This window comes from Pipistrellus kuhlii, unplaced genomic scaffold (assembly GCF_014108245.1).
Source record: "Pipistrellus kuhlii isolate mPipKuh1 unplaced genomic scaffold, mPipKuh1.p scaffold_m20_p_3, whole genome shotgun sequence".
NCBI classification, from domain to species: Eukaryota; Metazoa; Chordata; class Mammalia; order Chiroptera; family Vespertilionidae; genus Pipistrellus; species Pipistrellus kuhlii.
The window spans coordinates 57696397-57722052 of record NW_023425529.1 but is presented as its reverse complement, the minus strand read 5'-3'; the positions used below and the strand labels follow the sequence as shown (position 1 = coordinate 57722052).

The 25656-nt window shown below is 35.9% G+C and overlaps 1 protein-coding gene and 2 long non-coding RNA genes across 4 annotated transcripts in view; all 3 read right to left on the bottom strand.

Moving 5' to 3' along the window:
- Positions 1–2719: 2719 nt before the first annotated feature.
- Positions 2720–3364, bottom strand: LOC118729252. The gene is made up of 2 exons (XR_004991166.1): positions 3326–3364; positions 2720–2972 (listed from the first exon to the last, which is right to left on the bottom strand). It is a non-coding gene; the product is annotated as an uncharacterized LOC118729252 (long non-coding RNA).
- A 2151-nt stretch (positions 3365–5515) lies between these two features.
- LOC118729251 lies at positions 5516–7044 on the bottom strand. The gene is made up of 2 exons (XR_004991165.1): positions 5826–7044; positions 5516–5621 (listed from the first exon to the last, which is right to left on the bottom strand). It is a non-coding gene; the product is annotated as an uncharacterized LOC118729251 (long non-coding RNA).
- A 6755-nt stretch (positions 7045–13799) lies between these two features.
- Positions 13800–25656, bottom strand: part of RAP1B (RAP1B, member of RAS oncogene family) — a 49432-nt gene continuing 37575 nt past the window's right edge. The window contains exons 2-8 of one of the 2 annotated variants that reach the window (XM_036456652.2): positions 24531–24613; positions 23474–23542; positions 22222–22278; positions 21390–21530; positions 19337–19480; positions 17548–17664; positions 13800–15132 (exon numbers count right to left, since the gene is read on the bottom strand). In XM_036456652.2, coding sequence (XP_036312545.1) covers positions 17578–17664; positions 19337–19480; positions 21390–21530; positions 22222–22278; positions 23474–23542; positions 24531–24587 — 555 coding nt within the window. In that variant the 5' untranslated portion in view covers positions 24588–24613 and the 3' untranslated portion in view covers positions 13800–15132; positions 17548–17577. The remainder of the gene's footprint in view (positions 15133–17547; positions 17665–19336; positions 19481–21389; positions 21531–22221; positions 22279–23473; positions 23543–24530; positions 24614–25656) is intronic. The other variant, XM_036456654.2, reaches the window with a different exon arrangement.

Below are 25656 nucleotides of genomic sequence, written 5' to 3'. Positions count from 1 at the left end.
ATCGAAATGGTAATTTTCTTCTCTGCTCTCTCCTTCTTCCCATCTCCTCCTTTTCCTGGACAAAAATGCACTTCTTCTCTTTTGGAAAGTGGATTTTGTGACCCTCGTGATTTTTGTCAGTGTTATGGCAAGTTTACTCAAAGTGTGAGCCAGGGGCTCAGGTTCTTAACATGGTTTCCCAGGCATGCAATTCGTGTGTTTTATTCCCATAATGTACTTGAAGCGATTGGCTGTAAGGCACACAATGAAAAAGGAAGAGCAGTGTTGGGCAAAGGATTAGCCCAATGTTCTGTTCATAGGCAAAGAGTGGACACTTGTTGAAAAGTGCCCTGGAGTTCATTTTTTTTGGGCACAGTTAGTAGATTTAAGTACCATACTATCCTAACATATTTCAAAATATATTCATTTGGTTTATTTAAAACAACTTGAAATAAATCCTTGTGTGGTGCATATTGTATACACTAGGTTTATTTTGAGGATTTTTGGTTTCAGTGACAGAAATTCACTGCAGCCAACTGAAGGGGATTTTACTAGGAGCCCATCAGGAGCTCACAGAATTGTGGAGAAGCTGGAGAAAAGGCTTGGGAAAGAGCAGCTGCTCAGGAACTCGGGTCTAGTAAGTTAGCAGCCATCCTCAAAACACTCAAACCTGAACTGCCTGACAGGGAGCACCATTTCCTCTCTCTCACCCCCAACAGCTGAGAAGACCAAACATCATTGCCCCCCCGTACCCCACCGAGTTTTTATTTTGAAAAATTTCAGAACTACAGGAAAGCTGTAAAATAGTACAATAGGCATCAATGGACATTACGATTCATAACAATAGCAAAATTACAGTTATGGAGTAGCAAAGGAAATAAGATATAAGTTTGATCCAGACACATCAGGCAGCCAAAAAAGGTAGATTTCAAGAAGTTTATGAATCAGGTGAGGAAGAAAAACAGATAAATTACTTCGAACAGCGTTTGGTATATAATAACCACTCAGAGAACATTGACTGTTATAACACATCACATAAAGTGAATATTCAGTATAAGTGTTTGTGCCTTTTTTCAGCACCGAGAAGGCAGGGACCCTGTCTGTTTCGTTCGCCCCCACCTTTGTCACTTGGCAGGTGCTCAAATTTTTTGTGAGCGAGTGGGTCACTTCCAATGTCTCAAAAAATATTCTAGAAAGAGTATCTACATTTGTATAATCAGATTGAATGTATTCTTATTGATATTAAATTCTATGACACTTCACATATTCTCTACCATTTCAAAAGGTTTATCATCTAAATCTTGTAGATCTTAAAAACAGAAAGAACCCTTGAGTAATTTATGTGTTATAGCTTCTCTTAATTCTTTCAAACTGTGTTCAATTTGAAGAGGAAAATAGAATGGTGAAATGTAAAACTTTCCAATTTCAAGTTACTCCTTTATTGCTGGATTGTGATTTAAACACTGATGTCTAGAAGATTTTTAATCATGAAATCATAAATATATTATTGCTTCATAAAATTCTAACAGTAAGGGTTAGCCTAATATAGGTTTCATTGTGGCTTGTGCTTCTAGTGCAGAAGTTAACAATCTTTTTTTTGGCCAAGCCCCACCTAAGCATTACTAAAATTCTGAACTCCCCCCTATGAGATATAATTCTTATTATTCAAAAAGTGAACTCCTATTCATGTGGAAGAAGCCTAAAAGGCCATTCACTTTGTCCAAACAAGCTACCAAAGAACCTGGCATCCATGAAAGAGAAAAATAAAAGAATGAAAGGACAGTTAAAGTACTGAGGAAGGAATTGTTAAAAAAACCAAACAAAAACAAAAACAAACAAACATGAAGTGATATGAAAAAAATAGCAATAACCGAGACCTGTTTGGCTCAGTGGATAGAGCATCGGTCTTTGGACGGAAAGGTCCCATGTTGGATTCTGGTCAAGGGCATGTACATTGGTTGCGGGCACATCCCTGGTGGGGGGTGTGCAGGAGGCAGCTGGTCGATGTTTCTCTCTCATCAATGTTTCTAGCTCTCTACCCCTCTCCCTTCCTCTCTGTGAAAAATTAATAAAATGTATTTAAAAAAATAGCAATAAAGTTTCAAAACATATAATAGATAACTGGAATGTATAAATTTGTCACAATATATATTTATATACTGTATATTGAGCTCCTAGAACCATAAGAAATACAAAAAATTCACTGTTAGTAACTCATTCTCAAATTGCCCCCCTTAAAAGCCAAATTGCCCCCCTATGGGGTGTGTGCCCCTCGTTGGGAACCACTTTTCTAATGTCTTAAGACTTAAGCGAAGAGTAATTAGTGACATTTTCAAGGTAGTGGGGATTTGCTGATAAAAAGTTTGCCAGACAAATACATTAATTGCAATGACTCCTCTTTACAGACATCTTAGGCCCCATCAATGGTGAAGATGACCTTGGGGGCCATTGAAAAACTAAAATCATGATTCCCTCTTGATATGGCATTCCCCAGCTAAACCACAAATTTTTATCGCAGCTTGCACATTTTACCTTGCTGTTTTCACATACTTCTCTGTTTGGCATAGAAATCTTTGAATCAAACACACATTTGCATTTCTGAAGAATGACTTATTACATTCTCTGCCTTCTCTAAGTAGTACAATTTAGGTTGTTTAGACTTTATGATGAAAAGAAGGTAGCTAGTGTGAACCTTACCTCATAAATTTGACTGGGTAAGAAAAACACGTTAACATTTTAATATGTGGTCTTAGTTTTGACTGAGCCCTCCTCATCCTCCAAGGTTTGGTGGGGTGAAGGCAGGAAATTCAACCCCGTCTAGCATGGGGGTTTTCTCCTCTTCTGAGGTTTGCAGAAGAATCCAGAGGATGGCTGTTGTGTTCTTAGCAAAGATCACAGATGAAGACATGTAGACTTCAGTCCCCTTCATCTAATGGGGGTCATGTCCAGACCTCAGTGTTTGGCTCCAGGGGGAGGCATGTGCTGATTGCATGCTGAGATAGTTGGAAGAGGGCAGGGAGGGGGAAACATACATCATCATCTGACTAATGATAACCTTTTAAGAAACAATGTAACAAATAGCCAAAACCGGTTTGGCTCAGTGGATAGAGTGTTGGCCTGCGGACTGAAAGGTCCCTGGTTCGATTCTGGTTGAGGGCATGTACATTGGTTGTGGGCACATCCCCAGTGGGGGGTGTGCAGGAGGCAGCTGGTCGGTGTTTCTCTCATCATCGATGTTTCTAGCTCTCTATCCCTCTCCCTTCCTCTCTGTGAAAAATCAATAAAATATATTTTTTTTAAAAAGAAACAATGCAACAAATAATTAAATTTTTGAATAGATAATTACCATATATGTACAGCTTTCTTTGTCTTTAAGTAAAGATCTATTCTTTAACAATAACAAAATTTTCAAGGTGTTATTTTAATGATTAAAAGTGTAATATATTTATTACACAAATCAAGACCAGGAACTGACTTTTAAAATACTTGGAGTGTATTTTGAGCTCTAAACATATTGACATATAAGAGCAAACTAGGCAGATTCTATTAATAGAAGTGCATTAAAAAGCATAAAATGATAGGATGTAAATATTGGCAGCACAATATAATGCCAGGGAAAAGCTGTGCCTGTCTTGAACATTGCCCTTGAAATCTGAGCCTGTGCTGCCAAAGGGGAGTAGGTAAATCTGTGCTTCAAACTCCATCCCGGCTTCCTATTTGCAATTTGTAAATGGTTGGGTTTAATCTTTAGGAAACTGCTTGCCACCCTAGGGGAGCCCTTCTGCTTCACAAGACCAAGGGAAGTTTTTTAGCTGTGCACCAAGGTTGAATTTCAGGTAGTAAAATAAAGCTAAACTCTTTTGACTTTTTGAATTATGATTACCTCCTTCTTCCCCAATTTAAGTATGAAGTTATGATGATGACTTAATGACAAAATTTTAAAAATTTATTTGTATGTAAAGGTAGCAAAACAATGTTAGGGCAAAGTAGTTCAAAAGGCATCCATATTATTACTGCTAGCACAATTTTTATAATTATCCATTAGTCTCCTCACATGCTTACGTTCGTATTTTTCTTATAACATTCGTATAGCTTTTAATATTTACATCCCAAAACCTTATTTAGTTGCTACTGACAAGGAAGATTCTCTATTCCTTTGTCCTCCTGTTGTTCCCCCATCACTGTATTTTTGCTTTTCTTCTCTCACCTACTGAGATCTCCTTAACTTGCTCACCCTACCCTCCCTTAGTAATTTAGTTTATGTAAACTACTTTAATTTTAAAATAGCTTCCAAGTTTCTCAAATTGGGCTAAGGTGTCTCCTAGCTCTAGATTATACTTCCGGTCTCTTAGATTTTCTTCTAAAATTTTTGTTTTACTTACAGCTTGAAAATTTTCAATATATCTACAATGTGCTTTTGGTGTGATATAGGGGTCAAACTTTTTTTTATTTTTATTTTTTAAATATATTTTATTGATTTTTTTTTTTTTTTTTTATAGAGAGGAAGAGAGAGGGATAGAGAGTTAGAAACATTGATGAGAGAGAATCATTGATCAGCTGCCTCTTGCACACCCCCTACTGGGGATGTGCCCGCAACCAAGGTATTATACATGCCCTTGACCGGAATTGAACCCGGGACCCTTCAGTCTACAGGCCAACGCTCTATCCACTGAACCAAACCGGTTTTGGCAAAACTTTTTTCTTAATAAATATTTTCTAGCTTGAATATTTACTTCAAACTAGTTGTGCCAGCATCATTTACAAAATATTCTTTCTTATTGAAATGTTTTTGTTATATGTTAATTTTTGTTATGTACTGGAATCTGCTTCTGGACTCAATTCTAATCTACTGGTCAATGCTATTTCCTCTTTCCCTTGAACTTTAAGATCATTTAGTTCAATTTCAGTCTTAAAATCTTACCCAGTTGAAATTCAAATTAGAATCATATTACATTAACTGTTAACTTGGGGGAATTGGTGTTTTATGACATTGTCATGGCATAAAAATATTTATTCAGATTTTGATTTATGTCATTTAATAAAACTTTATAATAGCTCTTTCTTGTTAGCTTTATTCCTTTAGACATTTATAGTTTTTATCTGCCATAAATATTTCCTTCTGTATCAACTTCTAAGTGCTTATTGTGCCTATAGGGAAAAAAAACAACTATTTGTCTTTGGCATATTTATCTTGTATACAGTCACATTTCAACTTCCTGAGAGTTCTTAGATATTTTGAGTGTTGAAGTATTCATTTGGATCAGCAAAACTAATCTCATTTCCAGTGTTTATAATGAATATTTTATTCTATTGATTTGATGCACCATTAGTACTATAATAGCCCTTATTTCTTGGCATTGTTTTGTGGGCTGAGACAAACACAGTCCTTAGAGTTGTGGGAGGCACATAGTAGGAGGTCCAAGAGATAACTAATATTATTATTTTTTAACTATCAGAGCTCCTGAGTTCTTCATAGAAACATCATGCTGAAGAACCAAGAATTAAGCTGTCATTTGCTGTTTTTTCTTATTCTTTCACTATTCTCCTTTTGTGATTCTCTCAAAATAGGTTAGCCAGAAAGAAGAGCAGAGAAACAGTCCATGTTTGGAAATGGTACTGCAAATTGTTATCAATATAACAACCTCAGCTGAAACCAGTTTGGCTCAGTGGTAGAGCTTTGGTCTGCGGACTGAAAGGTCCCAGGTTCGATTCCGGTCAAGGGCATGTACCCGGTAGGGGGTGTGCAAGAGGCAGCTGGTTGATATTTCTCTCTCATAAATGTTTCTAGCTCTCTATCTCTCTCTCTTCCTTTCTGTAAAATATCAATTATATATATATATATCAACCTCAGATTATTTTCCTTTGGGAAAGAAAAGTTATAGTCTAACTAAGATTAAGGCTAGATATTGAATATATTTTGGTTTTACTCAAAAGGTGTTTTATGGTTTATTTGTGCAGGTCAAGACCTGTTAAAATTTTTTGCTTCCTAGAATTTACTTTTCTTCTTCAAAGTGATAAAGCAGTTGAGCCAATTGTGACAAATTCTATGGCTCCTCTCAGTAAGTTTTACCAATAACTGATTTAAAAATTCCTTCCTGATGATGTAATGGCCTTGGGTAGTTGAACTCTTGGGGAGATGCAGCAGACAGACAGTGGGGGAGGTAACACTGTAAACTGTCTTCACTTTCCAGGGCTGACAAGTTACATTTATTTTGTTTGGATGACTTTCTGAGACCTGTTCTCTTTACTGTCACTAAACAAGGAGACCCTTGGCAGAGGGCCTAGGGCAACAAAATCATTAATTCTGTATCCGGCATTAGACACATCCTGCTAAGGGGAGAGTGCCCCGATAACAGGAGTATCCTGTACTCGCTCAGCGTGGGAGGATAAGGGGAGAGATAGTGGGCGCCACTCTTCCTTAGGGACATCCTCCATGACAGCATTAGAGGAATCAGTAAGGGTCACGGTGGTGGCTGTTTCTGAAAAATTAGGAGCTGGCTGAAAAATCAAGTCAGGACTTTGCTAAATAATAACTACCAGCTGGTTCAGTTTCTACAAGGAGCCCAAGATGTTGTTCAGGTATTGTCTTTCAGTCTAATAAAATACACTCTATAACTCTTCAGTTAAAATCTTTATTTTAATGAATTCAGAAAACTCAAATGAAAGAATGAGTGATGAAAACTATTTCCAGAATAGTTCTAGGAAAGGATGATTGGATCAACTTCTGGGAACGTGTGTCTTAGATATGTAAATCGCACAGATAATAACCATCTCCTTACACCATTGCTTCAAATAATTAATAAATAAGGCCTATTTGGAGAAGGTCCAGTGACAGAAACCTCACCCCTGTGCATGGTGTGTACTAACAAATATTTTTTAAAAAAACCAAACACATTGCATTGAATTTATCCTTAATTCGTTTGAATGTTCAATGTACTTACTTCATCTAACCATATGACTTTTATCATTTAATTCTTGTGCCTGCACACTCCTCCCATTTCCAAAAAACAAAAACAACACATAAACAAAACATTAAATTCAGGCAGAAATTGACTACAATCTTCTAAATCAGTGTTCCCCAAAGCGTGGTACGCGTACTCCCAGGGGTATGGGAAGAGTTTGGTGGAGGTACACGTTGCACCGGAGTTTGGTGGGGATATGCACTGCACCGTGCTTAGCTGCGCCTAATTCTACTTTCTCATGAGTAAGAGGGGTACTCAGTGTTACGAAAATTATAGAAGGGGTACACATATGTCAAAAGTTTGGGAAACACTGTTTATGACACTGGTTTCAGCAGCACTCATTGTCTTCTAATATGAATCATGTATGTCTGAGTAAAGGTGGGGGTGAAGTGGAGGAAAAGCTCTCTTGTGGCTGAAAATAATAAAGAAAATCAAGTTTGCTATTTACATCACTCAGTGAAAGGGGGATATTTCTGTCATTACTGAAAAATATTAAAATATTTGTGGTACACAGGATGTACGCTAACACCAGTAGAAGGTAATTCAGTGGGAAAATGCTTTCCACAGCATTCCATAGACACTATATTGGTTCTTGAATTGCAAAACTAGCCCAGACTAGACCTCTCACTGACTCCTGCAAGTTTTGTCTGATTCTAGCTTCCTTCAGAAGAATCACTGCAGAGTAGCTTAATTCTGGAGCTTTCCTAGGTCTGATTTAATTCAACATATTTTGGGTAATTCTAGAGTAGACCCATGCTAGTCTCTGTTATTGCAAAATTAGTAAAACACTGTGGTGAGCTAATGTCTCCCAGAGATATGTCTCCCTCCTAATGCCCAAACTTATGCATGTTGCTTTTATTTTAAAAAGGTGTTTTTTTGGGGGATGATCACTTAGGAAGTTTTATAATGCCTAATTACTGAGGTATCTGAAATTAATGTCAACTGTAATAATAATAAAATACACACACACACACACACACAGGTCTTTGCAGATGTGGTTAAGACTCTTGAGAATATCCTGGATTGTGCTGAGGGGCCCTAAATGCCATCACAAATGTTCTTAGAGAAGTGAGAGATAAAACACATAGATATGAAGATGGAGGCATAGTTTGGGTTGTGGCCTAATGACAAGGAACACCAGCAGCAAGGAATGGATTCTCTTCTGGAGCCGCTAGAGGGAGCAAGGCCTGCTGACACTGATTTTGAACCTTTGGCCTCCAGAAGTGTGAGCAAGTTTGTTTTAAGCCACCAGATTTGTGGTAATTTGTTATAGTAGCCCTAGGAACTAATATATATTAATACTATTTAGGGCATTCATCTTTTTAGAAAATAATAGATCAACATGAGAACCTAGTTAATAAGAATTAGTAAGAATCCCGTAACATATTTTTGTGGGTAAAGCACCAAAGTGGCATTTAAGAAAAATGAGAGGAACAAAAATGTTTGTATTATTGGAAAGGTATATGGAGAAATATTTCAATGACATGTATTTGAAAGATGCTGTGTGGCCTTGCTGCTGCTCAATTTGAAGTTTATCAACATCGGCTCTGAAACAGACTTTAATCATTGCACCCACATCCACAGCCCTGGTACTAATTTATTAGAGGATGATATTTCCAAAACTATCTTATCATCCCCTTAGATTAGTAGCTAGTTCTCCCCTAAGAAGTATATATAGACAGATACAAATTATGACATGTCCAAAGGATGGAATTACTGCTGACTTATAGCATAGGAGAGGGGACAGGATCTTGTTCAGGCCAAAGGAGGCTATCTTACCTGTAAGAGCAGCCCTTTGTACTCCAACCCTCCCCTCTCCATCCCCAGCCCCCTTAGGTCAGGATGTCCTATTTTTCTTTCTCATGCTTAACCCTTATGAAAATAGTTTCATTCACATTCATGGTTTCAGTTGCCTCCTGTATGTCAGTGACTTCAAGGTTCAACTGTTACATTTGCCTCTCCTCAGAAGATGCTCATGACAATATTTCATTTAACTTAAAAACTTTCTTAACAAAAAATTCTTTTGCTCATACACTAAAAACCACTTCCTGGTTTCTTCAATTTATCTTCATTGGTGCTCACTCTGGTTCTGCTAATACAATCAGATATTTTACTTTCCTTCAGCCCCTGCATCTAAGCCATTAACCAGTTTTCCAGTTATTCCTTTAAAAATTTCCTTGGGCTTCCTTTCTCATCAGAGCTCCAACCATATTTACTTCATGCTTCCAGACCCAAGCAGCCTACAAGCCGGCTACTGGGTTAACTCCAGCTCTATCATTACTCCTCTCTGGCTATCTTTCACACGGCTGTCAAAATGTTAGTCGTAGTACTCACTTAGAACAATAAGAGTGGCTCCTGGTAACCACTCACTATACCACACCAATTTGATTGCACTCCATTCCAGTATGTAGATACTCATTTTTTTTTTTTTTCCTTCTGCCAGCCATGCAGTTCTCCACCACTGGTTGATTTGCTCAGAGAATCTAACATTGACTTGAGTAAAACTAGTAATTATACATTTGAAAGGAATTTTTACTTTTATGTCACTTGTACCCACCATTGATGCATTAAGCATCTTGCAGGGACTGGGGTTTAGCATTTACCCCCCCCCCCCCTTTTTTTTTAAACATTATTGATTTCAGAGGGAGAGGGAGAGAGAAACATCAATGATGACAGAGAATCACTGATTGGCTGCCTCCTGCAGGCCCCTCACTGGGAATTGAACCTATAACCCAGCCATGTGCTCTGATGGTGGAATTGAATCATGACCTCATGGTTCATAGGTCCATGCTCAACAACTGAGTCACAGAGGCTGGGCTAGCATTTACTCTTTGCTACTTCCCTCTGCCCCAAGCACAGAAAGGTGCACACTCAAAAGTTGGATAATAAAGTCATGAGCAGCATAACAACATGCTCCGAGAAATCCTTTGTTAGACGATTTGTCACGTGAACATCATAGATTGCACTTACACAAACCTAGATGGCTTAGCCTACTACCCACACCTCACCTGTAAGGTATACCACTGTACATGCAGGCCATCATTGACGGAAACATTATGCAGCACATGACTGTTTCCTGTTCTGAACGTAGTGCTTATAGAGAACATAAACTTTTTGACATAATGAATATATTGTTCACATAAAAATTCTGTAAAGATCTGTGCTTATTTTCAGAAAACAAAAAACTGCATTTTGACCCAAATACTGAACCTGCATTATCTCATTTATGTAACTGTATAAGAAAAATCATGTCAAACTAGGTTCAGAATATAAAATAGTAGAAAATGTCTTCACCCCCTTTCAGACAAGAGATATTGATTGCCTATAAATGATAAAACAAGGTAGACATGCAACACTGAATGTTTCTTTTTTCTTTATTTTTATTTTTTTGTTTGTTGATTCTTTTTTAAAAAAATATTTTATTGATTTTTTACAGAGAGGAAGGGAGATGAGAAAGAAACATTGACCAGTTTTCTAGCTAGAAACGTCGATGAGAAAGAAACATCGACCAGCTTGCCTCTTGCACACCCCTTACTGGGGATGTGCCCGCAACCAACATATATGCCCTTGACGGGAATCGAACCTGGGACCTTTCAGTCCACAGGCCGATGCTCTACCACTGAGCCAAACCGGTTTCGGCTGTTTGTTGATTCTTAGCTTAAAAAAAAATCAGGTAGCTATTCCTAATTTTGGTCAAAATTTTTAATTCTTTAAGTCAGTAATCTACAGGCCACTAAGAAGGATGTTTTAAGGGAGTAAGTTCAAAGTATGTACAACATGTGGAATATATTTTTAAAATCAGCACTTAGAAAACAGACTTCCAGAGATAAATATCAAACCTACAAACTTAGTTGTTCCATTAATAGGTTAAGTAGCCAATTTTGACAAGTACCAATATCCCAACAAACTCATACTTACCTCCCTTAATATCAGTTGAGAACATAAATTTAGTTCTATTCTCAATTTATTACACTTTTCTCATGCATTCATAACATACCACTGCATTAATGCACTGAAACAAATTACAGAACTAATTTTAAAAATAATTTGAGTCCCATAAATCCCAATTTGTTAAGGCTCACTGACAGGTTAAGAGATATAAACCCTGGCCAGTGTGGTTCAATTGGCTGGAGCATCCTTCAACGAACGCACAGAGAGGTTGCAGGTTTGATTCCAGGTTTCAGGCTTGAAGCCAGTAGGGGGCATACAGGAGGCAGCTGATTGATGTTGCACTCTCATGAATGTTTCTCCCTCTTCCTTCCAATCTCCAAAAATCAATAAAAACATGTTAAAAAGAGAGAAGCCTGTAAACACTTGAGATTTCTAAGGTCATAGAAATATTAATTATAAAATACATTAACTCTGCCCCAGCTGGTTTGGCTCAATGGATAGAGCATTGGCCTGTAGACCAGAGTCCTGGGGTCAATTCCAGTAAAGGGCAACCTTGGTTGTAGGCTCCTCCCCAGCCTGGGCCCTGGTTAGGGCTTGGGCAGGGGGCAACCAATCTTTGTGTTTCTCTCACATCGATGTTTCTCTATCTTCCCCTCTCTTCCACTCTCCCTAAAAAATCAATGGAAAAATATCCTCTGGTGAGGATTAACAAAAAAATAAAAATAAAAATACTATAACTCCTTCCTATATTTCCAAGATTTAATAGAGAGGAGAGGGAACAACATATGGGGATTAAATTCAATGAAGACACAGATTGAGGTGAATGAAAACCAGGTTGCATTGATTCTAAGTTTGCTGCCCCACATCTAAAGTAAAGATGATTAAAAAGGCAAAGCAAAACTTACTTTCAAAAATAGGTTTTAAAACTTTCTATTTGTAAAAAAAAAGCTGAGCCAACATTAAAGTCAAAATATGTTTTTTTATATTTTTCAGAAAAATTAAGTGAAATACCCTTCTGGTTTTCTCCTAAAATTCAAGTTTCTACAAGTATCCTTAGGGACATTAAAAGGAACTTGAGTTTTCTGACCGAATTACTTTAGCATTTTTATATTGAAGCACATAAGTCTTTCTACATATGATTTGCATTCCTGAGGTGCAGTTACTATTTTGTATGAGAGATAATGGTGTTTTCTGTGTAACTATAGCCCTTTATCAGCAAAATACAAATATATATATTAGTATATATTTGCCTAGAGGGTGGTATTGGCATTTATTTCACTTTTTAACTCCTATGAAGTAGGTGCTATTATCATTCCCATTTTACAGATAAGGAAATAGAGGGATCTAACTAGGGTCACATGCTAGGAAGTGGCAGAACTGGGATTAGAAACCCTGGAAATCTGGTTTCAGAGGCTACATTCTTATTCCTAAGCTGTCCATTTTGTACCCCTCACACTCACTGGAGTGTATTTTTACTTTTAAATAAATTAATGTATTTCCTACCAGATCAGTGTTTCTCAATCAAGGTGATTTCGCCCTTCACCTGCTCTCCTACCCCTTCCCTAAATCTAAGTGGGGAAGACAGCTGGCAATGGCATTACTGGCATCTGGTGGGTGGAGACTACGGATGCTACAAGAATCCTGTAATGCACAGGGCAGCCTCCCCCGCTCCTTCATTATCCAGCACAAAACATCCATGGCGTTGGCCGAGAAACTCTACAACAGAATATAAATTCTAGGTCAGGGTACCAAGTTAACCTCATTACTGCTCTACTGTCAGACCTAGAACAGTGCTTAAAATGGAAGTACTTAAATTTTATCTGTTGAATTTCTGTTAAGAACCTAGAACAGAGCCTGATATACAGATGGTAGGTAACAAACATTTGAATTAATGAGGGTTCTCCTAGCTGGTTTGGCTCAGTGGATAGAGTGTTGGCCTGTGGACTGAAGGGTCCTGGGTTCGAATCAGGACAAGGGCATATGTCTGGGTTGTGGGCTCCATCCCCAGTAGGGGGTGTGCGGGAGGCAGCGAATCAATGATTCTCTCTCATTGATGTTTTTCCCTCTCCCTCTCCCTCATCTCTGAAATCAATAAAAATATAAATATTATTTAAAAAAAAAAAAAAAGAGAGAGTGCCTTAAATAGGGTCAAATGGATGCAACAGGACACAGTAAATTGAAGTGACTTTAGGCTCCACAATCCCATGTCTTCTGGGTTTAATTTTCTCCGAATGACTATAAGTAAAACCAATTCTACCAAAGTAAGTCTTTTTAGTTAAGTGGGGCTACTGCAAGGACAAACATTTATTTTTTATTTTTTTAATAGATCCATGGAACCTTTAAATATATGGAATTTTGTGAGCTAAATATGTAAGGAGTAAGACTTCTTTAAATGAAAGCCTTTAAGTATCCCATTCAAATAGCATCTATTTAGGGGATTGGCAGACATCCCTAAATTAGATGGTAGCAGTAATTAATTGATGATATACTTCAGTGGCTGACAAACACTTCAAGAAAGTTTGAGTTAACATTTGTTTTCAAGTGTCAACCCCCCCACCAAAAAAACCCAAAACTGAATTATAGTACACATAAGACAAAGACAGATCTATTATTTAAAAAGAAAGTAGTACTTTAGTCCACTTCATTCAAAAATTTTTATAACCATAATATTCTAACTTTGTCCTATATTTTTTAAAAATCCAAATGTGTAACATCTGTGAATGTATTTTCAATTCTTCCTCTTACACCTCAAAGAGCTATTAAATATTATGCAGAAGGCATATGTTCATATGTAATATTGCTTGATTTACAAAATTCTTTCCCAAGGAAAAATTCAAAAGGTTGTTATATGGATATTCAAATAATATACTAAGGGGGAAAATGACATATTTCACTTATCAGTTCTGTATGTAATGAATATGAGTCTGCTTGCCCAAATGTTAAATTATGAAACCACACTACGTAAAATACACCTATTAGATTTAAAAAGAAGTTAAATCTATATTTATTTACTAGCACTGTTAAACATTACACAAAACACATTCAAGTGGCAAGTAATTATAATGCAAGCCCTTGCATGGCAATCCAAATTTATTGAACTACTGATGCTAAGTTATACAAAATTGCACCACTTTAATTAAGGCTTTTAGTTTACATTTGGCCACCTCTAAGTAGTTGTAACATTAGGTTGGTCAATTTAAATACTGTGGCTCCCTCTTGGATAGACACACAATCTTTACACCCAAACATTAATGCATACAAAGCAACAAGGCATTGTTAAATAAAACAGCAATAGTTACTGCAACTTGGGCCTTGTGACCAATTATACATGATTAAAATTACTTCCCACATTCACATCCACAGTACTCGTCCACCATTTAACATCTCAACCAAAACGTTACACATGTGAAACAATCACTAACAGGCAAAAATACTAAACCTGTATATTTGGTATTGCAAATACACTTATGCATGAGCAAGCAAGGGATTCACAGTGAGAATCTACAGCTGCAGAAGCCTGAAAATGATTTACAAAAATTGTTAAATCATTAAAAAATTGTTTGAAAATATACACTTCTTGTTGTAGACCCCCACTGTACACACAACTATAAACATTGTTCCCTATGTAAACAAAAAAGGAAACATATAAGAGATTTGAAAAATCTGGACATTTCCTTCCCAACAGATATTAAAGGCAACGTCTTTAATCTAAGACATTATACTGAAAGGACTATTGTATTTTTAAAGACAAGATCACTGTCTCCACAGGTTTTTTAAAAATTAAAAAAACTATATAGCTGTGTTAATCAAAGCGCTTATTTGTACAATACAATGATAATGACCTTGATTTTCTTAAAAAAAATTACAATAAGCTACAAGTATCAAAGAAGCGAAGTTATCTGGAGTAGTCTATATAGGAGCTCTTTGGACTTTCTTTTATTATGCTAAAATAGTGGTGCTTTTAGGATTTACATTATTGTACTCTCCAAAACAAAGTATGGGGCGTGTTATAGTATACAGTACACCATTTTCATACATGTACAACATTGGTGGATGAAAATGTCTCTTAGCAGTAATACTGGATTGTAGCTTCTGGTTTTACCAGATGCATACACTAGGGCTATTATATAAGTAAAAATCTCTCTTGTGATACTGGAAAGTGATTAGAATGTGCAAACTGATGTAGTAGCTTTCATCCGCCTCTTAAAGGGTACCACCACAGAAAGTCCATTTAAGATGTTGGTAGGTTTAACAAAGTTGGAATGCTGGCACTGTTGAATTGGGCAACAGTTCTTCAGACCTGTCAAAAGAAAAAAATAAATTGTAAACATGGGATGAAAATAGCACACAAAAGAGCCAAAGGAACACATTAAGACACAGTGTTCAAGGTTTAAAAATGAATAGAATGCAGGCTTCTTGTCTTCATTACATTAATGACAATGTACCACAACTCATAGCAAAGCAAAGCAAAGCAAAGCAAGGGTAGATATTTCGATCTTTTTAGAATGATTTCATCTAACCTGCTGCCATCTTGAAAGTCAGTTAAATGAAAGTCTTAGATAAAAAAGGGAGTATCCCTTAATGCAAATCTCTGTGTATTACCTTCCAAAGATTAAAAGTGGGCGGAGGTGGGAGAAAATCTCATTAAAATTTTAGGTCAGTTCAACTTTATTAGAATTAAGATGAAAAGACAGCAATATTAACAAAATTGGTGACTCTACAAGTGTTCACAATCCTAGAATTACATCTTAAAGTGTGGAATTCACAGCTCACTAAGGGTCCCAGTATCAGAAAACAAAGGCCTTTCTTCCCCACTCTTCCAATAAGAGTGGCTAAAAAGCTGGTTCAGAGTAGACAAGAAATTACTTCATGATGGCTCTCTAAGTTGAGTTATATATACTTTCTAATTCCATATTTATACACATTCTATCAATTTTTAGATGAATGTCAGAAAAAGGCTGGTATTACACTAAAATTATGTAAACTTAAAAAATGGTGAGTGATGTAAATAAAAGAAATAAAGTCAAAACACATTGCCAAATATCTATTTACTTTGGATGATTTTCTCCATACATGTCTGGGCTAAAAAAATGTTTCTTTTTTTTTTTTTTTTTTTTTTTTACTGTTTTTGTTGCGAGCTCCAGAAATGCTGTTAATATGCATGTGTTTGCTGATTTCCCAAATGCTTCGAACTTTAAGCCCTCCTTTAGAGTCTGAGTTTGCTAAGTTTTCCTAGCAGACTGAAAGTAGCAAATTGGAAGGGACAGCTGGGAATGTGTGAGTTCAAGCACATATGTGCAGAAAATGGGCATGTATGTAGCGAGGAAAGAGAGAATATCAGAAGTGAGAGGATATGTCTCTAAAACAGAAAGCCTTAAACAGAGAGTAGGTCAAAATCCCCCAAAAGATACAGAACCAGAGTGCTATGGAAGTAGAGGGCCATTTAACATAGGAAGAAGCAGAACCACAAACATATAAAGTGCCCAACGATAAGAGTACAATACAATATGATTTAATTAACCCTGAGCAGGAAACCATTATTATTGGCAAACAGCAGTAGCTAAAATGGTTGAGGATTTATCATGTGCCAGGCACTGATCACCTGCTTTATAAGGTTTAACTCATTTAATATGGTTATTTTCAAAAATTATATAAAAATGTTATATGCTCAGTTTTCCTTTGCTCCCTCCTTTGTGGGCTAAATTTTTGGTTCTCTCTGGCTGAATTCTCTATTCCCTACACAAGTGTTTCCCAAAGTGTGGTACGCGTACCCCCAGGGATACGGGAAGAGTTTGGTGGGGGTACGCGTTGCACTGGAGTTTGGTGGGGATATGCACTGCACCGTTCTTAGCTGCGCCTAATTCTACATTCTCATGAGTACTAGGGGTACTCAGCGTTACGAAAATTATAGAAGGGGTACACATATGTCAAAAGTTTGGGAAACACTGCACACAATTCTACTTGACTTTCATATCTCAGCTTAGATGTCTCTTAGACTTTTCCTGAATCCACAGTTCGTGTGACATACCTGGTTTGGTGTCTGTTACATGCTCCTATAGTACTCATTAATAACTAAGCATGGACTTGGCAGCCAGTCTATGGCTTAAATTATGTACTCCAGATCACTGGACTCAAATCCTGGCTTCGTACTTATTAACTGCAGGGCTTAAACAAGTAACAATTTTTTGTGTGTCTCAGTTCACTCATTTGTAACATAGACAGTATTTAAAGAGTGCCTGGTACATGATAAATGTGTCATGGATTCTTATTATCAGTACTAGGCTGGATTTATTCTATAACAGCATTTATCATATTTTGCAATTATTTGTCCAACTCTATCACTAGACTTCAATTAAGGCAATGAAGAGGCAAAGAGAGGTCAGTATTGTTCATCACTGTATTGTCAGCACGAACCAGTGTCTCACTGGAGCATAAACATATGTTAAATGAAATAGCATATTCACTTATGTATAATACTTTACTTCAGATGATATGTAAATGAAATAATTATTTTAATCACTAAGATATTACACTAACTCATGAATATCTTTTTTTTTTTTTTAACTCATGAATATCTTAAAAGAGAAGTAATTATTTCTTTTTTAGAACAACAAAGAATTCTATACTTGCTGTCTTAACAAGAGTGCCCAAAATGAAGTTGAGATTACAAGTTAAAGGAAAATATTTTTAAAAGGAGGAAAAGAAATGAACATACCTGGCTCAGAGCTACAATGCATTTAGTATATTAAAGCAGCTGACACGATGACTTTTTGCGGGCCTTCCCAGGCACTGGAGTTTTTCTGTTAATTTGCCGCACTAGGTCATAAAAGATCTGCAAACATATATATACATATTTTTAATTTACAGGAGACAAAAAAAACTAAAAAAACAAAACAAAAAAGAAACGAATAAAAAAACAAAAATAACCACCAAAAAATGAAAAAGTAAAATTAAAAAACTGAACTTTCCATGGATATAAATGAACCCAAGAAAGCATTTTTTTTTTCTTTCAGTTAAGAAATAAGAGTAAAACCAGGTATTCTTATAAATGCTAAGTTCTTTTCTGTTTATTTTTTGGGAGGGTTAAAATTGTTCTCCTTAAAATAAGCACCGAGTTGAAGGAACTGTGGAGATCTTAACCTTAGTTCGGTTAGAACTGTGGTCGGCAAACTATGGCTCGCAAGCCACATGCAGCTCTTTGGCCTCTTGAGTGTGGCTCTTCCACAAAATACCATGCCTGGGAGAGTATTTTGAAGAAGTGGCGTTAGAAGACATTTAAAAAATTTGGCTCTCAAAAGAAATTTCAATCATTAAACTGTTGATATTTGTCTCTGTTGATTAATGAGTTTGCCGACCACTGATAGAACATTTACTCTTCTTCAGATCTTTCCAAGTACTTTTACAATATGACTTTAAGACCCTTCAAGGCAAGAATCGTGCATGCTTTTTTAAATTTGCTCTTTTACATAACACATCTTTCATATACCCAAAGACTTAATTTGTCTTCCCCACCTCTCTCATTTTTTTCCAGCCTTTCTTTTTTTCATGGTTTATTCCACTTTAATGAAGAGGTTAAAATACACTGTTGACTATTAACATGCATATTATTTAATATTAGAAGCCCAATGCACTAAGATTCGTGTAGAACAGGCCTTCCTTTGCCTGGCTGCCAGCACCATCTTTCTGCTATGGCCCTACTTTCCCATGCTGCCCAGAGACCTTGAGTGGGGCGGTGTGAAATGCCTGGGTTGCTGCAAGTGTCCCACTTCCCCAAGCTGCTCAGTGTCTGCGTATGCAAATTACCCGCCATCTTTGTTTGGTTAATTTGCATATTCACTCCTGATTGGCTGGTAGACACCATGAGGGTACAGTCATTTTGCATCTTTCTCTTTTATTAGTGTAGATAAGATTTTTTGCCTACAAGAATTAACAAAGCACGCTAAGCCCTAGCTAGTTTGGCTCAGTGGATAATCGGCCTGCAGACTGAAGGGTTCTGGATTCGATTCTGGTCAAGGGCACATGCCTGGGTTGTAAGCTTGATCCTCACCCAAGTAGGGGGAGTGCAAGAGGCAGCCAATCAATGATTTTCTTTCAATGTTTCTATCTCTCTCTACCTCTCCCTTCCTTTCTGAAGTCAATAAAAAATATTAAAGGAAAAAAGAAGCCCTAGCTGGTTTGGCTCAGTGGATAGAGCATCAGCCTGTGAACTGAAAGGTCCACATTTGATTATGGTCAAGGTCACATGCCTAGGTTGTGGGCTCGATTCCCAGTGGGGAACTTGCAAGAGGCAGCTGATCCATGATTCTCTCTCATCATGGATGTTTCTCTCTCTCTCTCCCTCTTTCTTCCTCTCTGAAATCAATAAAAATATATTGGGGGGGGGGAAAAAACAAAAAAAGCACCCTGAGTACACATTAACTTGGGGTTGTGTTAATACACATACATTATTTTCCATTCTGCATGTTGAATTCCAAATAGAGTTTTTAATGTATATTTCACCATACCTCATTAACATTTATTTTTGATTTTGCAGAGGATTCTAAGAATGCACAGTTGTTCCATTGTCTTGCTAGATTTTGACCTTGTTCCTTTCCTACAACTCTTTCATCTTCCAAGTCACACTTATTACCAACCAGAATCATTGGAACCTAAAAATATATTTGTGAAGGTAAAAAGAAGTAAATAAATATATGCTATAAATTCAAAGAGTTCTTAGAGTCAACACTAAGGATTATTTTTTACATTATATCAGAGAAATATATTAAATTAATAATTTGTAATAAAATTTACACTTAAATATGAAAGCCTTAATAATGTTAATTTAAGAACCTTTCACATGAAAATTTTATAAAACAAGCTAGGATCTGTTTATGAAAGGGGAAAATAACCCTTAAGATTATATAACAATGGACTTATAACTGATTATAATAAGCAAAATACAAAACTTTTTTCAAAAAGGAAGTACCAAAAGGTGTTGCTGTAAAAAGCCAGTATATCTCAAAAATTTTAAATATTTCTCTTAGAGATGTGAATCAACTTCAAGTTTTCTGACACGCATTTATCAAATGATTATTCTCAATTTTACAACTTAAAAAGGAGAAATTTGGAAAATTTTTATTTAGAGTCTGTAATTAAAATGCTATAAAGTTACAATCATCTTTATTTGCTAAAATCTACGGGACCGGTTTGGCTCAGTGGATAGAGCGTCGGCCTGCGGACTGAAAGGTCCCGGGTTCGATTCCGGGCAAGGGCATGTACCTTGGTTGCGATCACATCCCCAGTAGGGGGTGTGCAAGAGGCAGCTGATCGATGATTCTCTCTCATCGATGTTTCTAACTCTCTATCCCTCTCTCTTCCTCTCTGTGAAAAATCAATAAAATATATTAAAAAAAAAAAAAATCTAGACCTCATTATTCATGTGTTTGGATGCATGTGATGTTGTAATTTTAAAAGAACACCATGGAAAAATAATACTCTTTAAAACTCCCTTTAATCATTTAGAAGTTGACTTTCTAGAGAATTTTTTTTTTTTAAATCCAAATTAGAAAATCAAGAATTTTGGCTTTTTAGGAAGATGTATAGTATTGTATTAATAAATACTTGTTTAATGCAACTTTTAGAAGAAAAATACAGTAGTTACTACGGATAAAACAAAACAGATTTACTAATTAAGAAGTGCTTCATTGAGGTCACTATAAATATATAGGGTGCCCTATAGTTTTTATTTCAGAAGTCTAAGAAACAACAGCATTTCCTAGAAGTCTGACAATATTTATCATAATTTAATTATAGATATCATACTAGTTCTTGAAAGCGTTGGGCCAGACCAGCAACACCAACACCATCTAGGAACTTGTTAGAAATACAAATTCTTGAGCTCAATCCCAGACCTACTGAATCAGAAACTCTGAGAATGGGGCAGTTGGGGCTTGGCAATCTGTCTTAACCAGTTTCAGCTAGTGATTTACAGAAAGATCAACTTTGAGAATCACTGCTATGTAGAGTAAAATGAAGAATTAAAAGAATCCTTTTGAAGTTTCTGGAATACAGGGATTAAACTCCATATGGTACACTTTGAAGGGGCATGTAAATTAACATTAGAATCTAATATGTTTGTTGGTTTCCTGAAAAATAATTACTATTATGCTCTTTTTCTGTCATAGTTTCTTTAGGTGTGTTTACATGTTAAAGTCTCTTAAATCTACCAGTAATGTGGTCAGAACATAATTCGCTCTATTAGTTAACATTTGTCACGCACATCTGTCTTTCCTCCCCATCAAATGGATGATTTAAAAATGGAGAGGATATAAATTTTATTTTACACAGGTTAAGGGGAGAGGAGTGTTTTCACTTTCCACATTATATATTTATATATATATTTGAAATAGGTATGAGGGTTAAAGATATATTTTGGCCTCTCAAGGAAAAAGCTCTTGAAATACAAGCCTCCACTCCCCCCAATAAATACATCAACTTTAAATTCTTAGTTTTAAATTGGATATCACAACAATAAGAGCTCAAAATAAAGTACATTTATTTATTAGGATGTCAGCTTACATCATCAGTGTCTTTCACTCGAAGAATCTGTTCTCTCAGATCTTGTAAATCATTAAATGTGGATTGTGCTGTGATGGAATAAACTAATGCAAAGCCTTGTCCATTTTTCATGTACAAATCCCTCATTGCTGTAAATTGTTCCTACAATAGAAAGAATCATTAAAGAATAATGTTGTGACAGTTAATTTGACAATTTTCAAAGACTATAATTAGAGCTCAATGAAGAATATTGTAATATTATGTAACATATCTTTAAATTACAATCTTGTGGCACGATGCTATTTGAAAAGTTGATATTTCAAAAAATAAGCTTTTAATTTAAAAGTGATACACCAAAGCAGAATTATGTGCAATAACTATACTCAAGAGGAATAGAAATATTCTCTCTAAAAGCTACTTAAAGGAAGCTTTTTAATATTTTATAACTTGTAGGGCACCCAAATAAGTCCCCAAGTTACAGCTACCTCACAATGCTCTAGTTCTATGGGATCCACCAGCATGCTTACCTACATCTTGCCATTTCCCATACCTTTTCTCTTCCATTAGGGTAAGAACACAGTCCATGGCACATATCAGATATTCAAACATTAACTGAATGAATACCATATATCCAGAATAAATCTTCCAGATACCAACAAATTTAGTTGGTTCGTAAATACTTTAAAGGAGGATCAATATCATTCAAAATATTTCACACAGCCACAGAGGAATAAATATATCTTATAGAAATAAATAAGTATACCCAAGTATTTTCCACATTATAGAATATTAGCATTTACAAGGAGAATACTGCATAAGGTGTGCATATACTTTGGTACTTCATTTTACATACCGTTCCTGCAGTATCCAAGATTTCAAGCATACACTGTTGTGCATCAACTTCAACTTGCTGGCGGGAAAATGTCAAAATAGACCTTTATTATTTTTTTTATATATAAACAACATATCTTAATATACACAAAAGCTAATGATATTTAAAACAGTGACAGATTATAGCAACTCTAATCTCAAGCAATACTTTAACAGAAGAAAAAAAAGCTAGATAATTAAGGTCCACCAACTTTGTATTAGGTGCAAAAACCATGTGTTCTGACTCAAATAGATACTGACAAGATTCAAGCTCAATATGAATCACTAAACACTTAATTCTGGAAAGGAAATTATTTCAGCCCTAGCTGGTTTGGCGCAGTGGATAAAGCATCGGCCTGTGAACTGAAGTGTCCTGGGTTCGATGCCAGTCAAGGGCACATGCCTGGGTTGTGGGCTCGGAGCCCAGTGGGGAGCATGCAGGAGGCAGCTGATCAATGATACTCTCTCATCATTGATGTTTCTATCTCTCTCTCCCTCTCTTTTCCTCCTCTCTGAAATCAATAAAAATATATTAAAAAAACAAAACAACAAAAAGCCCTTCATTAAAAAAAGGAAATTATTTTTAAAAAAAGCTTAAAAAATTGAAACCAGTTGTAGTATGAATGATATCAGAAGTGATTCTGTCTACCTCAAAAATCTCTGGTAGCAAGAAAGCAGAGGACAGCTATAAAATAAATTGTGTTTCTCTGTTAACACCTTTCACCCAACATTTTCTAGGGAAAAGTTCTAGTGTTGTATGCTGTGTTAGCGAACATCATAATAAACTTTCTTTTATGAGCAGTGACACTTGCTGAGAGAGTTATTAGTAGAAAGGTTAGGGATATTCCTGTACTCACATCTTTAGTTTAAAAAAAAGGGGGGGGGGGACTAGAGAATATATTTTCATCTTTGGGGAGGGGTTTGGATGGAACATGAAGCTTGGATGGAACACTTGAAATGGATGGCCTACCTCTTAAGTATATTTGTCAAATTAAAATGGTGGGGTCATGATAAACTTAAAATTCTGAGAGAGAGAGAGAGAGAGAGAGAGAGAGAGAGAGGAGACAGTGAGAGCCAAGTCTTTAAGATCCTCATACACTGGTAGACATGCAATGCCAAGAAATAATCAAGTGTAAATTTTTCCCACTATGTAAATAACATTCAATAATTATAAAGTTAAAACCAATAATTTATAGTAAAGTCAAAGGCAAAAGGCATTTTAAAGTAATATATACCTTTCTGTAAGAATCTTCTATCGTAGGATCATATTTTTCAACAAAAATTCCTTGAACAAACTGTACAGTCTGAAAAAAATTAACATACCATTATACTTCTAATGGAAAGAACAAATCCAAATCTGTACATTTCAAGCTATTGATTTCACATAGTAGTTATGCCACTGGTAAAAAACACAATCACATTTGAATGCATGCATTTGGTGAGATTACCTTAGAAAGTTTTGTTTTGTTTTTTTAAAGTAATCACTATGCTCTTTTTAGGTAATTCTAAATTTAGAAATCATACTATATTTAAACATTTTTAAATATTTCCAGTTTATCTTAATTGATTTTAATTAGAAAGTGGCTACTTGTTTTTGTGTATACACATGTGTATGCACACACACTTCCCCATTACTCTGGATATAATTACACATGAAAAAGCAGCTCATGCTCTGTTATACATATTTCTCAGTTTGATTTCAGTATGTCAAGTTCTGTGCTAAGTGGTCAAATAGATAATTAATCTATCTTGTTGTGGAACTTTGCTAAACGCTCAACTACTCATCAAGTTATTTTCCCTAAGCTTCTTCCCTTTCCCAACCACCATCAAGCTGCGTCTTTTTTCTTACTATACTTTTCCCAGATACAGGGGGAAAATATGAATGTCAAAATAATGTAGAAACTGTATAGTCAGAGGTGTTATTTGAAAAAGATTTTTATAAGCTTTATTTAATATTTTCTAACATAAAAATATATATATAATGACAAAGACCAAATAAACTCCCATGTGGCTCTGAAATGCACACTTTTATATGCTCTCACCTTCTGTGCTGAACTCAAACTGTATTCTGGCATATTTCATGTTGGTCTGGAACCAGTGTTTCAGAGAAAATATGACCTACCCAGATACAACTAAAAGTTGACTAAAATTGTAAGAAAAATATTACATTGCTTCTAAAATTACTGAGATTTTTACCTTAATATGTAAACGAAAACAAATAATCAAAACCTAAAATTCAACAGAAAAACATGTCTTGGAGTGAATAGTTTAGGTATAGTGAGAATGACTCACCAGAGCAGATTTTCCAACACCTCCTGAGCCAAGAACGACTAGCTTATATTCACGCATGGTGCAAACCTGTCAAAAGCTAGTACCTATTAAAGAAAAGACAAAAAATTCTTAAGTATTATATCTGTAATCAGGTGGTCCTTATATGAATAAGACCTTTAAGCAAATAGATTTATTTAAAAATAATTACTATACCACACTAATATGGAGCATCCCATAAACAGAATTACTAAAGAATGGGCTCTTTTAACATATCAGAGATAGAAACTGCAGAATTACCGTATGACTTTCAGTACTTCCTAAGTTCAATTAGAATAAAATATTTAGTCTATTAAGAAAAAAAAAATGAAGGGGGAAGGAGGCTGAAGAAAAACTTGAAAGGATATTCTATTGGTTAAGATGGCAGCAGTAGACATGTTTACCTTCCTTTCTATCCTGAGTCACAAGTAGCTGAATGACTACTAAGTACAGGAATATACCAAATTGGGGGTTAGGGTGAGGGGAGGGAAAATCATGCCTTCACTGAGCTAATATTCTAGAAAAATAAATAGGATAGGGCAGAAGTCTATAGACAAATCCAGCCCACAATCTGTTTTTGTACATAAAGTTTTATTAAAATAAACCATGCCTATTCATTTGTGTATTGACTGTGGTTGCTATCTTGCTATGATTGACAGTTAATAAGTTACAGCAGAGACCATCTGGTCTGCAAAGCCTAAAATATTTACTTTGCCATTTTTAGGAAAAAAAATTGCTGACACCTGAGATACACGAGTGGTAAATTGAGCTAGCAGAGAAAGCAGACCAAATATTCATTGTTGAAAATGGAAGGGGTACAAGGTGTCTGAAAATGGTCAGGAATCAGTGGCAGAATTGAATATCAATGACCAGACTCTGTTCAATATGATGAAATACTAAGTATCAATAACAATAAAACAAAAAGAAGCAAACAATACTAAGGCTTATCACTATAAAATTTCAGAGAAAGAAGACCCTAAAAGTTTCCATGATAGGGGAGAAAATGAGAATACAAAGCTCCCACATTCCTAGGGGGGAAAATTTTTGGTCAGTGGCCAGGATACAAAAGTAGCCACCAGAACAGATTTTAAACTTTCTTCTCAATCAAGAA